Raw genomic sequence first — 18933 nt, 5'->3', positions numbered from 1 at the left:
TTAAGTATACTAGAACCTTCTATAATATCATCAAGTGTTGTGTGTAAGCCATATTTCTTCAATGTTTCCTGTGAAAGCTTTTCAGGGTGGAAAGCTTTACCTGTTCGAGTGAATGAATTCTTAATGCTGAGGTTGCTTGATATCAGGAATCCAATTAGAAAGGAAAGAAGGAAAAATTCTTGATTATCCTTTGCTCTTGCTAAAGGCCAGTTGATAAATGGAGCCTCTCTGTGACCAAGGACAGGATGTTAATGTTAAATCTCTGATAGCCCTTGGTTTCCAGATGTGAGAAGGAAGGTGACACTTTGATGTTCACGGTATTAGTGTTTAGTTCATAAAAGGTAATGCTTGAATCTATTCCACAGTGCAACAGGGGAAAAAAAAGCCCCACGAACAAGCAAGAATTTCATAAGTAGAATGTAAGGAGGAGGGTCAGAGGTACACTGTGCCATTTTTCCATTCCAGAGATTACCAGGCAGATAGAAAAATAATGTAATTGTTGTCACAATATACCATGAAAGAAGTGTCATTTTTTAAGGCGGTAGCACTGCTTAATTTTCAGTCATATATATTGCAGTTAATGTTCTTTTACATTTCTCGGTTTTAATTCAGGAAGGCTGAAGACTCTGAAATAATAGGGGAGAAAAAGGAGTCACCTTTGAAAGATAATCTTTCACCATGGGAAGAATGGTTCATTGGCAAAGAGAAGGAACTACGTGCCCGCTTACAAGCTAGAGCTGCAGAGGTGAATACATCTGATTAGCATGGTGTTAAGTCTAGTAGAAGATAGCAGGCACTAAAATCAGGATTTTTTTTTTTCTTTTGGTTTCGGAAACACAAGTAGTTTCATCCATTGTATTTTAGTGTTTTGGGCTGCCATCATGTTTGTGTTTGACAATGCTGACATGATTCATGCTACGTGCATTCTCTTTTGCTAAAGGTTATGCTTCATTGAAGTGGTGCTGTATAATATTTTGCTTATCCAGCTGTCAGGTAATGGTTTGAGTTTAAAGGATTAAAACGATTTTGTATAATTGGTACCTTGATTTTCATCATGGGTACATAATGCCTGCATGTAGGTAGTAAAACACGACAGGGCGTGTGCTGGGTTTAAGTATGCCAAGCTACTCAGTTAGATATGAAGCACAGTGTTGTTACCCACTTAGTGTGTAATTATACGACTGTTTGGTGTCCTTTCCCAGGATACTTTTCCTTGTCCCAGCATTTTTTTTTCCTCCTTATGTCTTTGGCCCCCTTGCAAATGAAAAGTTCTTGAATACTGGGTCTCAGACAGAATTGAGTGAGAATGCTATATCTTTTCTTGATTAATATGATTGTTGTTGCAGTTGGTTAAATGATACTGTTGTTCAAAATCAAATTGGAAGTATTGGGTGGTGGTTAGAACAATCATATAAAAGTTAGATCATTTCTCACTTTAGTTACTGAATTACTATTTAACTTTGAGCAATGTCCTAACCTTTCTGGGATTCACTTTGTAAAGTGGATATAACATACATCTGTTTTACGTGGGCTACCTCGTGCTGTTTATGAAACATCCACCACTGAATGGTTCTAGAACCGTCTCTTAGAGGTCAGCATAACACCAAAGTAGTTTGTTAAACTTGAAGAATATGTTGTGATCTGTTAATATTCGCTGCACGTTTCATGACTTCCCCTTCAGATTCCAGTTTGGTAGTTGTCTCTCCCAATTTTGATTTTAAAGTACAAAAAATGAACCAAAGTAATTTCTGGTGTCATGTAGAAAATGTGATTTGTGTATGGACTTCTCATGTGGTCTTCTTGAGGAACCAAAGCAATTTGTTCTTGTGTATCACACAATAGCATTTGTACAGTACTGAATGTAATTTAGAAGATGTCTCTCTTAAATATATATTAAGACCAGTCATAGGACAAGCATTACTTAAAGCCGTATAGAAATGGGTGGAACAGGCAAATGTTTATTTTTAATTTGTAAGATTCTGAAAACCTTAGAAGTTAAACTGCAGCTTAGGCAACTTAAATAGCTTATATCAGGGGAAAAAATACCAGATGGAAAGATGCCAGAAGAGAACTAAATATGCGATTGTGATATAAAAATGTGTTACTGCATTTACATATAAAAAGTATTCTAAACTGATATCCTAAGAAAAAAAACTATGAAGTACCTGATCTTTTGCTGAGAGCAGCAGAGAGTCTGCTCTGAATGTTGGAAATGTGGATAAACGTTTGGTGTGGATAGTAGGGTCTTCTGAGATACCAGTGCCATCACCTTTTACAGAAGCCAGGATCCCTACAATACCAGTTTCTCAGAACGCAAAGGAAGTGTTCGTTGCTGTAACTTTGCCTCAATACAGCAACAACTATATTTTCAAACTATGTCTGTATAGTGTTTTCTTTGGGCTCTCTACAGACTCCTGTTTTTTCTTGATGTCTTACTAAATTCAAACTCAGTATCATAAGAAGAGGGGATTCTCTCTGAAACTGACTGCAGTGTAGGGACCAGAAAATCAGTCTCATGGAAATAATTCCATCCATCTATGTTTGAAGGTATGAATTTTCATTGAAAAACAGCACTTCGTGCTAATGCTACAGTTAGAGAAGCTAGACCTCTAAAATTGTTGTCTTAGTAATGTTTTTTCTTTATCAGTTCGTTTCATTGGAGAGATATAAGTGATTGCATATATACCATATGTCCTACAAAGATACTTCAGAATTTATCCTCTCAACTTCAAAATAAAGCTCCTGTTTCAAAGTTTGCTAAAATTTGCAATAATTTTGTCTTTAATATGCTTTGGGTTAAGCCCTAAGGATCCTGTAGTACTGGTACTAAAAATGACAAGTGAGTAATATTTCACCTAGCTTTTGATGCATTCCTGAATGCAGAGCAGTACTCCATGAAAAATTTAAGTATTGTAGAAAAGTACTGCTGCAGATTAAGATCCCACTGACTCAAAGGGCATTTAAATAAGGAGTGATTTCTTACATTGCATTGTTTTCAAAGCCTAATTAGAATAAGTATTTCCAGTTCATATTCTAAAAAATATACATTTCCATTGATTGTATTTTGTAACATTTCTGTGATGACTGTCATCCGCCTTTTCCAAAATCTTTATGAAGGAAAAATGTCAAAATCTAATGCGTACGTTGTTTTAACTGCAGCACTATTTCCAGTATTGAGTGTAGTGGTGTAGATGGTCACCACAGATTTAAGATGTATACCTTTTCTTTTGTTAGGAAATGAATATTCAGCTTGAGAAGATGAAGCAAAAGCAAGAATGTGAAAGGAGGAAGAGGATAGCTGAAGAGAAGCACAAGGAATGGGTACAAAAAAAAAGAGAAGAGGTAAATGTTGCTTTGGCTGCAAATATTCTAGCACATACCATGCTTAAGTAAACCAATGTAAAATTTACCTAGACTGTTTGGACAACCGTGTTTTTAGTTTGCTGAATGAATGGCTGTTTTACTTGTTGAAAATTATAAAACCACGCCAACACAGTTGAACATTTTTCCAAGACTGATTTCTTTTTTTTTCCATAAGGTATAAGGGATTTGTCTTCTGAATAGTCAGATAACTGGCAATTGACCTACATCTTGTGCAGCAGCCTTCCGCTAATTATAGCCAGGGTTCTGGTCTTCAGTATACCCTACTCTCTCTGACTTCCTGAAGTGTATGTCTTCCTTGTCTGCCATGTCTTGTACACCAAGTAGAGCCAGAGGAAGGATTTAGTTAAGTACCGTTGTGGATAGGCGAATAGTATGGTAGAGTTTAGAGAGATAATTGAGGTGCGAGGCCGGATTCAGGAAATTCTCAGTAGACCACAGTTAGCAACTGGGAATTCCTTCATCTGAAAAGTAATTTCTAAGTGGGATCAAAAAATGTTTTAAGGTCTCTTGAGAGCGATGCCTAAGTCCAGGGTCGGAAACGGACGGAATCCTGACCTCAGTGGGGTACTATACAGCTCTGTGTCACACAAAGCAAGCACGTGTAGTGGGTGACAGAAATGGGAACGTTTGGAATGCTTGAGCTTGTTCAGCTCCTGGTAGTTGGTGGGCGTATGCATTCATTGTCTTATGGTCTGTAGCAATACCAGTTGCTTACCTTTCTGTACTTCTGGTTCTGAATAAAATCAGATGAAAATTGATTAAAAATACCCCAATGGCACTAGCTGGGCTCTATATGCAAACCTCATGCATTTGTCTTTGCCATTTGAGAACTCTTCAGATTCAGTCTAGAACCACTAGAATAACCTGTGTTTGGATCTAACCTAATTACTCTGTCTCAGTACTGACTGTATGATTGGCATAAAACTGCCTCAAAATAATCCTGCTCTAAGCGTTTATTATGATGTAGAAAGGGTCCTCCCTTATTAAAGTACACAGCAAAAAGTAGAAGATTTATTATTCAGCACAAACAATGCCGTTTTCCTCTTCTAAAAATGCAAATTAAATTATAGGTGTCTGTAACTATTCATTGGCTTGAAGGAGTTTAGGCTGCCTGTTAAGATTGTTTACAGTTCAAACCAGTGAAAGTTCTCATTCTCCCTGCTCCCTGATCCCACTCCCCCTCTTCAGCTTCTGTAAACTTCTACGTATTTGAGTCCTCCAAAGACCTTTGTCTTTGTGGATTTACTGATTAACTTCTCTATTGTCACTGGGAATAGGAGGTCTTTTTTTCTGGTAATCACATCAGACCAGAGGACAGGGAAAAACATTTGTGTCTGAACTTCATCATACTATATTTTGGAAGGATAACGTCATCCTTAGGCCATGTCCTAAGCTTTTACCAAAAGTAATCTGATTTTCATTTAAATCAGATGATTCATTGGCTAGTCTTTTCTGTAAACCACACAAAATCAAGAACAAACTGAACTTAAAAGCTTAACTGTCTTCAGGATATTAACATTTGTGCTGCATAGACCTTACAACTTCAAGTTTCCACAAGATTATCTGTGGATCTGTACACAGAAGGATAAATATGTCAATTCAGTGACTAAGAACGTGTTTGAAATTGCATGAAGACTTCACGTGGAGTTTAAGGTTAGACTTATGAGCACTGACAGTTGCTATGATTTTCTTTGGGGAGTGTGTATACATCTTGTATTTGGGAAAGCTCTCTTCATTTCCTCCTAGAAGCATCAAAAGGTGCTCCTCAAGGCAAAACTTACAGTATTCTTCACTGAAGTTTGCATTAACCACTCACCTTTTTTGTATCCAGTTACTGATTCTGAGCCCCTTTGTGTAGGCTGCAGAAAATGCTTTACTTGTCAGGAGGCAGTACTTTTGGGGATGTTACCTTTATGATCTCCACCAGTCGGTATCCTTTCCCATTGCTGAATACTGTACTGTAAGGCGTACATAAAACTTTTCCTTCATCCTGAGCATCCAGCACCAGGAGCCACTGCTGGAAGAATCTTCGTACCGTGAATGTGAGACATTTATGTCAGAAGTAGAATGTTTGATGTACATAAAATAATTCTGATGCTTTTCTGTATGCCAAGCCAGTTTTCTTGCATTTTTTTGCGTTGCAATGTCAGTTGTGGTGCTCTGACTGTTATATATAGTCCTTCAGGGTGAGGTTAGGAAGCAAAGCTTAAGCACTATTTTTGTTCACTGACAGTTTTGGTTTTTATTCTTTAATATATATTTAAAACTATGATGTGAAGTTTTTTTATGCTTCCAATCATTTTGCATAAACTATTTTTAAAAATAAAGGAATCATAGCCATTTAATATTCTTCTATGTAAATAGCTTTTATGATTTTAAATTTTGTAAATGAACTAGAGGTAATATATTGAAACATGAGCTATCAAAGAACTTTCTAAGCTGTGAAATATGTTCATGCAAATATGGCAAAATTTTGCATCTCACTAGGAATTAAAAGCCTAATAAAACCAACTGTCAGGCACTACCTTGGTTCTACCAGTGCCTGTATAATTTTCAGTAAGGTACTATATCTCTGCTGGACAAAAGTAGTCCTACTTTCTCTCTCTCCTAAGGTTGAGTAATTTGTGGGCAAACAGTTAAGTTGTCTGACTAGTTTTGGTCTAGATGTAATAGAGCTCTATCTTTTAACAAGTCACAGGAATATCAATGAACATATTTTAACTCTAAAATATCTTCAAACATGCTTTTGATTCTAGAAGAAAATTTGCTTGAATCCATTTGTAACCCAATTTTCTTGATTTCATTTGTAACTGAAACTTTTATTTCTGAGTTACTGTTAGATTTATTGATAAAATTGAGGTGGACATGATTATAAATGCTGAGCAAACAAAGTTGGTGTTCAGTGTCATGTTTTCGTTATTAAAGTAGCCTTAATTTGAGTGGTATGCAGAACTGGACAAAGATCAGCAAAGCCATTAGAATCTGTCTTAATCTTTCTGGAATGTAAAAATGTTTGCTTGATTGCTAATTGCTGTATTTAGACTCTAGTTTGGTTAGGATCTCTGTGTAGGCAACTCATAGCTGAACTATGAAGTTTAAAAAGAAAGGACTTGACATCCTCGATCCCCATTTCATCATAGAACTAAATCTTGAATAGGTATTAAAAACTGACTACTGTCTCCTTTCTTTGGGTTAGAATTGGTGCTTGTGAAAGCTTATTTTATCTGTCTCTCTTCATTCTGGCACCTTCTGGTTTTTTCTTTTATTTTTTTGGGGGGCCAAGAAGAGACCCATTCCTAGTGGATTATTTTTTTTAATTTAAAATAAAATCAAGAGGTAAAGAGTGGCTAGAATTTATAATTAAAAAAAAAGAGACCTTCGATGAGTATCCTTTCATGTTTACATGTTGACCCCCTGTAGATACTGAACAGATCGGTTAACTTCAGTCATTGTTCCCTACCACTAAGTATAAAAAAACACAAACAACAACCAACAACACCCTCACCTCACCCCTCCAAACTGTATGGATTGGGGGATGTACGTGTGTGATGTATTTTGAAAATCTCCTCTCCATAGTGGCATCTTTGTGACTTATGTCTTGTCAAGTATGGTCTTGCTTAACAAAGAAAAGCTTTGTGACTGTTTGTCTTAGCAGGCTGTAGATGATACATAAGACTGTTTACACAGGTGGGTAAATTTAAGGAGGAAGATAAAAAGTACTGCTTAATATCCTCAAAATATTTAGGAGTCGCATTTCTGTCTCCTTCCAAGGATTTTTCTCTCTCATCTAAATTCTGATGGATTAATATGTGATGACAAAACTCTGTCTGGGTATAAAATATGCAAGAAAAAAAAGTGATAGGTGAGGTCATAGATGTTGGTCACTCATCCATACTTTCTTTTGTAGTGTTTCCTTTGAAGACCACCACTATTCAGAATTTGTCCAATATGGTTGAATTCCAAGTTCCTTCACAGTGTGACCAGGCACTGGTTCTACTGCCTGATAACTGATTGCGTTCAAGTTTCTCTTCTGTTTTGGAAAATATGCGAGCTGCTGTCTGAAGCCAGTTTGGGTTTTTTTTGCTTCATTTGCCCTTGAGTTAATCAATTCAAGATGTATGTAGTCTTCTTCCAGGAAGAAAACTTTACCCTTATAACCTCAACTCCCAGGAATGAGGTGCACTATGGAAAACTCCTTGCTAGAGTTTTGTTTGTAAAACCTTTGTCTTTCTGGACTCCCTTTCTTCCTTTATTTAGTTTCCTCTTACTGGACACATTTCTCTAAAGAACTGAGGGTGGTTTTGACCATGGACCTTTATGTAGTCTCATGTGAAATGTTATTACCTTCATGTAAACAGGGATCCAGCCCCTGCCTTTATAGTTTGTAAACCTAATTTGGGTTTAAGACTTGCCCACCTGTCAAGAGTGCTGTGTTTACAAGACTGTATCTGAAGAACCCCAGGTGTACATGACTTACTTCCATATTTAATATGGTATCTTCCAATCATATTTAATCCACCTTTATTCACTCTGCAAAGCTACTTCATTCTTAGAATGCCAATAGAATATGAACTTAGAAATATCTAGACTATTCAATTCATGTATATGTGTACATATAAATATTTATATTATATATTGTTTTGGGTTAGCCTTGGTAGGCAGCTAAGCCCCACACAGCTGCTCACTCACTCCCCCACAGTGGGATGGGGGAGAGAATTGGAAAAATAAAAGGGAGAAAACTTATGGGTTGAGACAAAGACAGTTTAATAGGTGAAGCACGAGGTGTGCACACAAGCAAAGCAAAACAAGGAGTTCATTTACTGCTTCCCGTCAGCAGGCAGGTGTTTGGCCATCTCCAGGAAAGCAGGGCTCCATCACGCGTAACGGGTACTTGGGAAGGCAAATGCCATAACTCCTAACGCCCCTCCCCTTCCTCCTTTCCCCTGACTTTAATTGCTGAGCAATGCATCATATGGTATGGAATATGATATCATATGATATGGGGTCAGCTGTCCCAGCTGTGTCCCCTCCCAGCTTCTTGTGCACCCCCAGCCTGCTCGCTAGTGGGGCAGAGTGAGAAGCAGAAAAGGCCTTGAAGCTGTGGAAGCACTGCTCAGCGTTAGCTTAAACATGGGTGTGTTATCAACACTGTTTTGGTCACAGATCCGAAACAAAGCACCACAGGAGCTGCTATGAGGAAAATTAACTCCATCCCAGCTAAAAACCAGTACATGTACTTAATATGTATATTTGCAACATTAAATGAAATCTCAAAAGCAGAATGCTTGCAAGCCAGAATAACTGTAATTCTGAAACTCACATTAACATCCTTGGCTTTAGACTTTAACTTGTATATAATACTTTATGCTATATTAATGTGATGTCTAGCAAAGTTGTAAGAGCACAAGTAGTGAAGTTACACATTTTACATTGGAAAAACTATTTATTCTTATACCAATCTTAATTTGACGGTAGCATTTCTACATTACTGAAAAGAGAATAAGGCATCACTTTTTTTTTTTTTCTTAAAAGTAAATATGAGCAAAGCAGGTGTTAATCATGGAACTTTGATGTTACACTTTCTGATGTCCATTGTTTCTTTCAGTAAGGCCTCATTACTTACTGAAAAATGTAATTTTAATGGAAAACAGGTACAGGATGGGAAAATTCTGTTTTGATGCTTTTTCATTGAAAATTTTGTTCTTGCGATTTACTTTGCTATTGGCTGATAGTCTTTATATAAGAAGGACAAAGGGGTAAGAAATATCAAAGACTAGAACCAACACACTATAAAAGTCTGGAGCAGACTTCCTTTTCATGGTGTGCTGCATGATGCCTCCCAGAAGAGATTAGATTCCAACTCTTACTCCAAAGACTTTGATTAATGCATGCTTTATCTCACCATTGTTAATGTAGAACACAAATTGTTCAGCAGCTTGAGCATGGCTTTCAAGTTAAAAAGTCATGCTCACTCATGCTTTCTTTCTTTCATCCGATGGATTGTTCATTATTTTGTGAGGAGTGGTACCGCTTCAACAGATGGGGTGGAGAATCTTTTCATCCCAGCCTGCAGCCTGGTAGATGGAGTCTTCTTCCAGCAGTGGGACATGTTGGTTTGAATCCCCTCAGGCAGAGAAGTAATGAAATCCGGATCTTCCCTGTCCTAGGTTAATGTTCTAACAGCTGAACTATTGTTCTGAGTCAAAGCAGTGGTTGCTGCTACATTTTATGTAGAACCTGATGTGCTATGGGTTTTGCTGACAGTTTAAACTTGAAAGAGATGCTGAGATGTTCACCTTTTCAAGACTGAACCCTTTCAAGAAATGTATTTGTGAGGGAAGCTTAAATATCTAGCATAAATACTTTCTAATCTTGAGAACCAACTGCATTTAAGAATTTAAATTTTATGTTTCCATGCCCAAGTCTGTCTTTACATATCTAAATGTTTTTATGACCTGCACTTAATTTCTTAAGGGTTTTTTTTTTCTTGCATATTGTGGAGTTTTCAGCATCGGTAATGGACAATTATACTGATGATTTTTTAGCATACCTGTAGTACTTTACAAAACAGGCTTTTTTTTTTTTTCTTTTTTAGCACAGTGTTGATGTGTCTTTACGCAAAATTTTCTGTGAGGTTGTGCATGACCAAGGCCACGGTTCTAACTTTAGGTTGTACCTGAATCTTAGTTGTATCCAGACTTACGCTTAGTTCATTCTACTTACAGAAATCTAATTTCTCATGGCTAGTGTTAGAATTGAGTTTTAGATAGACTTATGGAGGAAGAATTCAGGGTGGCAGATGATTAAACTACAAGTGCTTGTGTATTTCAGCAGCCTTTGTGGGGCCTGCATTCTTCTGAAGACCCCAAGAGTGCTCAGGGACTAAATACACTAAGACTTTCTGCTTGTCACATATTGAGTACCCACATGAAAGGAACACAGTTGGGAGAAAGATCCATATATGCACCCATCTTAGAATTCTCCAGTTACTAGACTGCAGTGTGGTCCGCATTGACTTTGTGTGAACTTGAGCAGTAAATCGTTGTAAACCTGCCTGTCAGTGGGCAACTGCAGCTCAGTGTTCTTTCATTGACCTCCTTTCTAGCTTCTTGTTCTTCTCACATGCCAGTTCTGGAGAGATTAAAGAAATATTTCTGTGGACGAGGCTTGGTGACTGAGCTGTGTAACAGGGCTAAATTGAAAAGATAATAACAATTGGCCAAACAGCACAGATTTCTGAGGTGTTAAAAGTGATTGACATTTAGGATTATTTGAGGATAAATGAGGAAATTTGGATGTATATTCTGATGTTGGCAGTGTGGACTTTTCCTATATTTTGCCATCAGTCAGCATAAGATGATGCTAGAATATAGTAGCTAAGATGTCAGAGCAAACAGCTGTGAAATAAAACCCTTGGTTATCTATGAAAACAAAAATGTTGTCACATTCTGCAGACCAGAAAATGGGAAAGGATTGCTGTGAGAAGTATCTTAAAAATATAAACCACAACACTAATTTCTGAAAATATTTCTCTTCAGTGACACTCTACATAGAAAATGCAGAACAGAATGCAGCTCTGTACTTTGCCATTTCCAGTCACTCATTTAGTCATTGATATGAAAATACAGAAATACATATTTTATTAATTTTCTTCTAGTTGGATACAGGGTCTGTGTTTCGATGGCATTTGGCTTTTTTCCTGCAAAATTATTTAATATTTCTACCTTCTGTCAGGAAGAAAGTGGAATACTTCTTCAAATTTTAAATTCCTTTGACAATTCACCACATGCACATAGGTCTGATTTTTCTTGAAAAGTTAGTAGTTCTGCTGGTGAGACATGGGTTTGGTACTGACTCAGTGAGACACACGCTGCCTACTGAGTCACCATCACTGCTTTGTGGGACAGCTGGATTTGCTTTGGGTGGGGAATTTCCAAGTACTGACCTAGTCCGGGCTTCATTAGGTTCCAAGGTTTGATAGGATCACAGCCCAGAGCAGTGAACTGGCAGGGCAGATTTGTATCCTTTCTCCTTAATAATGTGCTTGGGTGGGGTGGTGGGAGAACAAGCCTTTCTTGCAATGAGTAATTGGGTGTTTTACAATCAATACCTTAATTTATGTAATACCTGTAATCATATTTTAAAGTGTATGTAAATTTACTAGTGGTTTAGTGAATAGATCATGTCTGTTTTGAACACAAGATCAAAGAGAATTTTTAAAACCCAATCTGACAAGACCAAGCATAAACAAATTATATCATTTCCATCCCCCCATATATGTGTGGAAGGAGAGTGAAAGGAGGATTGAAGAACATTAATATGCACATGCCTAGCATTTTTGATAGACTTGTATAAGAGAAAGTAATGAGGACGAGGGGGAGCTGGGAAGGCCAGGGTGACAGGAGCTTGACATGAAACAGGTTATTAAAGCAGCTGGGAATGTGGTGTACACTAACTTTATGAACAAATAGCTGTTCTGTGCGTGAGAGAAGGAGGAAGCATTTCTGATTTGTCTGCAGAATAATTTCCAGGCAGCTGCAAAGTCTGCAATTCTGCAGGGAGTCTCCCGGTCTTAAGGATGTCTCAATGGAAGTAAAACTTAGCGATAGTTGTGGCTTTCACGGTAGTGTGCATGGCATGTCATTGTTTACATAGGACCTAATTTAATTTTGGGTCAGCCAAGATGGTAGCTAAACTCATCTGAGTATTGTGATTAAAGATACATAAATTAAAAAGATTCCCTGCCTTTTAATTACAGTCTTCAGAAAGGTTTTTATTCTATTTTCTGCTTATAATTGTCCATTGCTGAATAATTCCCCTAGGTACAGAAGGGGCCCATTTTTTCGGTTTTCTCCTATATTTATTTTCATATTTTTTATATAAGACCCTTAGCTGAAGACTGTAACTTTGAAAAATCCTTAGTTTTGTAACTTACTTTCGTGCACAATAGAGGTAAACCAGCAAACAACAAAAGATTTGAAATCTTTGTAAACCTTCTTCGCCAATGGTTTTAACTCACTGCTTTAGTGTGTATCTGTCATCTGTGTTAATGCTTTTTATGTGTCTCAGACTGCCGTTGTCTTGAAACAGGGCTTGCTGAGAGATGCATGTGGGGAATGTTTGTTAATGAAGGGACAGAGGAACAGCTCTGAATAAAAGAGATTAAGATGAATTTTAGACAAAGAAGGAAGAAAAGCTTAGACAATTGGTTATTTGTTTTTCAGGTGGGTGATACTTCAGATCTGCATAATTTGCCAAAAATGGGTAGTTTTTTCCTTTTTAATGTATTTAAGCATGGAAGGGTTTGTTTCATTTTAGGAAAGATCTTGTTTCCATTCTCTTTATTGCCCTGTTTTTGCACCTCATCATCTCATCCAATAAATGGCAGAAATGGGTTAGTGTTTTGCAGGGCAATATAAGCTAAAGTTTTTATTCTGTATGATGCTACTTTATTGGATTACTGGTAAGTTTTGGTATGGAGAACAAGGATTGAACCAGCAGATATCCTGTTTAGACCAGACTGAGAGAATTGTGCTGGTCCCCAGCTCCACTATTATGGCTTCTACTTCATTATGCATAATTGGATTGTCCAGAAGTGCAATAAATCTGGAAAAAAGGTGGAGGAGAGGCCCGTAGGGGGAGCAGGATGGAGCTTTAGCTTTCTGCCTTTTTGTGCTTATAAAAGGTAAATTGGGAAGGGAAGTATATTCCTGCTCTGTTTTCCTCTTTTCCATTTATTTATTATACTGTACAGTTGTAGTTCTAGGCATTGACATCCATACTGCTAGCTGTAATTAAATTCAGAGTCAGCAGAAGTTCCTGCTGCACTACACATCTCCTTTGTTGAAGAGGAATACGCAGGCGACCATACAAGAAAATTATTTCTTAAAAGAAAAGCAACATTTTTTTTCAACAGTTCTTTTCTCTGAAGTGGAAACTGAACTCAAGTCTTCTGCCTCTCCTCCAAGTCATGTGCACAGCTTGTCTGGTAAAGATTTTTGCCTCTACGTGTGTATGCAGGTTCTTCAGAGAAGAAGCAAGCTAAGCAGAAGTAGTGTCGAATCGGTAGAATCCCAGACATTTAATGAAGGTTACGGGGAAGGGAGGTGAGAGCTGTTGTTAGCCTTCAAATGAAAATACCTCCCACTCCAGACCGAGAAAAGACCTTCAATATGTCCTTGTTCATTTAGAGAATGGTCCCTGAAACATTGTTGTGTACAGATATACACACACACTGAAAAGATTCTTAGAAGAAGTCCATATGTGAATAAGCTAAAGAACATAAAAAATGTAGAGAATACCACAAAACACGAGCTGGATTCTCATGTGAACTTCTTATTTTCATATCAATTTATGCTCAAGTGTCCTGAACAATTTGCATATCTCAGTGACTCTTAGAAGGGGGCAGTTTGCCTGACTTCCATTTGGAACTGTAGTTTGCTCTGGATTCACTGAAAGGTAAAACTAACACACCCTTGTCAAGAATTGCAGCATATATTTCCTTCACAGAAATACTGAGAAGTGTCTGAAGTGTTTTAAAAAATGTCTGAATAGATAAAACAGAGTAGTAAACATAATAGCATAAGGAGTCCTGGAAGTAAATTTTTTTTATCATGTTTCCTGATAAATTTATGTGTTTAAAACTATTTTATCTGGAACCTAGCGATGAATAGGTTCTGTCTTCAAAGAGCTTACAACATTATTTTTTTATCAGGGTTATGATAATTTTATTTGTAATTATGTAATAAAATTAACTGTATTCCTCTAAAGAATTACGTGTTGAAATATACTGAAAAGTTTCTGTTCTGTTTCTTTGATCTGTTTCATGTAGGAAAGAAGGGAAAGGGAACGAAAGCTGACCAAAGAAATGGCAGAAAAAGCCACAAGGGAACTAGAAAAAATGCAATTACAAGAAAAGTCCCAAGAAAAGTATAATGAATGGTTAAAGAAGAAGAGAGCTGAAGAGGCAGAGAAGAAGAAGAAAGAGAAGGTATTAATCAACTAATCATTTGTTTGGCTGGGGTTGCCTGATCTGTAACTTATATTGGTTGATTGAATTGATTAGAATTTATCAAAGGGCAGTGTTGTACATGAAAAAAACTTTCAAAAATTGTAATGTTAGTGCACTGAGGACATTGAGGTATGATCAGCAAAGCAAGATGCATATTAGTGCTTTTTTGCTAATAGTCTTTGCAAACGCATTGCAATTGTGTTATGGTAAGGAAAAGAGAAATGCAAACCACACAGTGTACCTGTGTTACTCAGTCCTTTGCAGGGTGACCCAGACAGAAAACAAGCGGCCTTCTGGGCATTTTTCTCCCAGCACCACTATTATCACTATATTATCATTATACTTGCACATGTTTCTGATTAAAAGTGTTTTTCATCCTATCGGTACCAATCTGGTTTTAATTTTACTGTTATTTCATATTAATTAATCACCTATGTATTTTTATAGTAAGCTTCACTTGTAAGCTTCCTAAAGTGTGGGCTTTGAGCTTCTCTAGTTCACTAGAACAAATGCTCTAACAAGGCTATGCTTGCAGGAATCATCCAGAATTCCTCTGAAATACCACATATTGGTAATGATTAAGACTGAAAACTGAAATGTGTGACCAAATGTCTTATCTGTGAAGTTGATTGGTTGTATTTTAATTTAATTAACATTACAGTATCATTTTACAGTAGAACATGTAATATTATAGGAGTACTACACTACAGTTATAGCTAAGTGTGGGGGAGGATTGTGGTGAAAAGAATTTGTCTATATTCCCCTTGTAATAAGAGCAGTTGTTCTTAAAGTGCAGAACACATTTGTAAGTATTTCACAAGTACACATAATAATTTATTTGGATTAACTTTAAAATACCATAAGCTGTATCAGATCAATTTTCAGGCCTTAATTACGTTAATTTTGCAGTCTTTCAAAATTTCCCATGTAATTAAAAAGTGCTTAAGTATTCTGCACCGGTGGAGTTTATTTCCTGCTTAACAAACTGATTCTATGTTTCTGTTGAGCCTCCAAAATGCACAGCACAAGGACCTTGAAACCTGAGAAAATGCAAGTCATCACACAGATTTAAACCACGTGCATTCTTTTAGTTGCATTTTCATTATGTAGATTCTTATAAGCCATGTTCACAGTATCAATTAAACTTAGTTTAAATCCAAATGCTGTGCCTAAATGTACTGTTTTTACTCTTACTTCTGATTAATGGTTCCCCAAGCCTGCTCCAGGCTTGGAGGCAACCCAGTCATGACTGATAGAGGGCCATATGAATATGGGTAAACAAGAAGGGTGGATGACTGTCCCAGATGCAACAGCCTCTATAGGCTTACTGCAGCACAGTAGGACCTGGTCATCTGCCCATTCTGTTCAGAATATCTTCTAGATGTAGTCTTCCAAAAGGTTTCTGAGAGCTTTTACTTGGAGGAACACTGGATTGATGTGGAGGTTGATTATTATTTTTTTTCAAACTTGAAGAAAAAAAAATGCTACTTTTCTGTTGTCAGGAAAATGTATTTGTATTTGAAAACATATTTGAAATATATTCAACAGTCTGGGAATCTGTAAAAGATTTATTTACCGTTTTGTGTATATTGTACAGGGCTTTGTGTATAAGTATGTTAGATTTTTTTTTTTTTTTATTTTTAGGAGAAAGAAAAAGAAAGGGAAGCTGAGCTACAGGAGAAGAAAGCAAGATCAGAGAAGATCTTTAAGGAATGGCTACATAATGCTAGAAATAAACCACGCCCTGTTTTATATGGTTATGGCTTCCCACGTGGGAAGTCTGCAGGTTTGTACTACTACACGTCTGTAGTGACTTAGATTTGTGATTCTTTCCCTCTAATCTTTTAATGTAAAATTAAGCCTGTTTAAGATTTTCATCCAGTATCTAATTTTGGCACATGGTAATGAATATCTTATGGTATAAGTCAGAGAAGCTTTTCCTCTGAGACTGTGCATTTTTTATAGCCCTTCATGTTATTTGGGAGAAAATGATATTACTTGAGAGAATAATGTGGCATGCCAAATTATAATTGATTTTGATCTCATTTTCCTTGTCAGTCATTGGAATCACTTAGAGTCAGGTACTGATTCCTGTGAAGCATATCATTTATGTTAGCATCCTTGTAAAGTTAGTGTTTGTGTTACAAGAAGGTGTGTGCCACCTTATCGCACATGAATCCCCCTTAGGAAAGGGGTGGTTTTTTGAGACGCAAAGAAGTGCTGTCTGAAAAAGGAGACATGGAAATCAACCTGTGTTCTGAGCTAAGGTTTCGTTTCCATTTAGCTTTGCACCTGCATCACACCTTCTTGCCTTCTGTAATCCTATTCTTTTATAATTTTAAAGGAAAATGTTAATGTTGTTAATAGTGTGGTGTTTTGTGAGTCTCACTTTAGGTTTGTATTTTTTGTCATCCCACATGGTACAGAAGCAGAAGAGCAGTAAGAAATAATATTGCATTTTATGTTTGAGTGCTTCATTGAATTTTATTTTTAAAAAATTTATACTTTTCTCTTCATTTTTTCATAGGCTTAAAATCATTGTTATTATTTGAATTCACCACAAAAAATATTTTAGGACCTAAATTCCAGGCTCTGAATGTTTAAGAAAATGTATAAAGCAGGCGAACAACCTTTGTTCTTTTGCTTACATCTGTTTAGAGGTGGTGATGACTTTGTCTTCATGTTTTGTTTTGGACCTTCATTACTTCCCTGCAATTGCTTGTTTAAGTTATTTTTAAAATAGTTTTCTATACTCAGTTGTGTTCATGCAACAGAATATATTACAGACTTTGTTTTTACCCAGCCATGTGATGTATGCACTGAAATTTCACTACAGGCAGATGAGTGACAGGGGAACATGTTGCTCCTGTTGCATTTTAGATTTTATGATGCTGCTTTATGGGTCCTGGGTTGTTAATTGCAGATTATTAATGTTATTGTGATAATTAGTGTATTTTTATCCTCAGTAAACTGAAGAATAACAGTTAAGCAAAGGTGGAAAAATGTGATCTTTGCATATGTGGTGACAAGAAACTATATCTATAAATGCTTTGAAATAATGCAAAGTAGCCAATTCATAGACATTTGCAGCTTTTAAGTGTACAAGGGACTGGGCATTCTGAATGTTACACGGTACTTGACCTGCTTATTTTTTTAAATAGAGGTGAAGAATACGCTAGTTATTGTTAAAAAAAAAAAAAAGTGGAAGATTTCTTGGTTGGAATCATTTAAATTGTGTGATGTGCCTGTGCTGTCTTCCTCTCAAGATGCTATTGTGTCTTTGTTAGTTCAGATGATTATTATAGCTGCTTGCTTTGTAAAGCTTGTAGTGTAAGTATTCCTTTTTAGTTATGTGTATTTTCTAAACATTTTAGGGTGTGCTGATGGACATTTGTATCCAGCTCCAGCATATTGTAACCCCATTCCTTGGAAACCTGTACATGTGCCTCCTCCAAAGGAAGACAATGTTCTTACCGTGAAGAAGAAGAGTAAGAGACCTGTATCTTGTCAGTCACGTGTGTCTTCGCCTATGGTAATTTATAAGCCCAAGGACAACCTTTGTGTTGGGTCCTTGTGCAGAAAGCAGCTGTAGTACAGAAAACAAAACTATTTTTACGATCTTGAGTGAACTGGGCCATAAATAGGAAGAATATGTACAAAAGAGTCTGCTTTTTCATTTCTTTTTTTTTCTTTTAATTTTGTGAACAGGTTGTATATTTATAGCCAACTGACCAATCATCTTTTTATATTATTTTTATATGTTGTATTTTAGTTAAAAAAAAAAAAAAAAGAAAAAGCAAGCAGAAAAAATCATATTTAGCCAATTGTAATGGGACTGTACCTCAGTAACAATAAAATGCATAGGGTTGTTCCTTGCTTTCCTCCTTTTTTGTTGTTGAAGGGGTTCTTTTGTGTATGTGATTATTCCTTTGGGCAACAGTATTACTGGGTTATTTTAAAGATGCTAATCACAACAGACCTTAAAACAATTCTTGGCTTAATGCAGAAGGAATTCAAGGCTTGTGTGCAGTTGCAGGGCTATGATGTCATTGGGATCGCAGGGATGTAGTGGGATAGCTTACATCACTGGAGTGCTACAAGGGGTGGATACAGGTTCTTTAGGAAGCACAGGCTGGGACAGCGAAGAGGGGAGAGAGCAGGAGGAATGCATGTAGTTTCGCCCAAGGACTGATGATTAGCCAGCAGACACCTAATGTGTTGGGATTAGAAAGGGAGACCAAGGTGGGCAATGTTGTGGTGGGCATCTGCTACAGAGCACCTGCTCGGGAAGAAGTGTGGGACATTCTTCAGACCATTGAAAGAAGCCTTGTGCTTGCAGGCCCTGGTCTCATAGGGACACTTGAACCATTCTGAAATCTGCTAGAAGGGCAACACAGCAGGGTGCAAGCAGTCAAGGGAGTTTCTGGAGAGCATCGGTAACTTGCTAAACTTCCTGACACAGCTAGTGGACAAGCTGACAAGGGGAGGCTCTTTGCTGGACCTGATATGATATATAAACAAGGGAGAACTGGTCAGGG

General features: G+C 37.0%; 1 protein-coding gene across 1 annotated transcript; it reads left to right on the top strand.

The window, feature by feature from the left end:
* Window positions 1-612: 612 nt before the first annotated feature.
* CCDC34 (coiled-coil domain containing 34) lies at window positions 613-17987 on the top strand (the record flags this gene model as incomplete). The annotated part of the gene is made up of 5 exons (XM_010079637.1): window positions 613-745; window positions 3235-3342; window positions 14216-14374; window positions 16040-16181; window positions 17770-17987. Coding segments are annotated over 5 exons (760 nt in total), but the record flags the coding sequence as incomplete, so codon positions are not given.
* Between the last annotated feature and the right edge of the window lie 946 nt (window positions 17988-18933).

This window comes from Pterocles gutturalis, unplaced genomic scaffold (assembly GCF_000699245.1).
Source record: "Pterocles gutturalis isolate BGI_N339 unplaced genomic scaffold, ASM69924v1 scaffold14764, whole genome shotgun sequence".
Classification (NCBI taxonomy): Eukaryota; Metazoa; Chordata; class Aves; order Pterocliformes; family Pteroclidae; genus Pterocles; species Pterocles gutturalis.
Note: the sequence above shows the minus strand (reverse complement) of the source record. Positions and strands in the feature narration are given on the sequence as shown.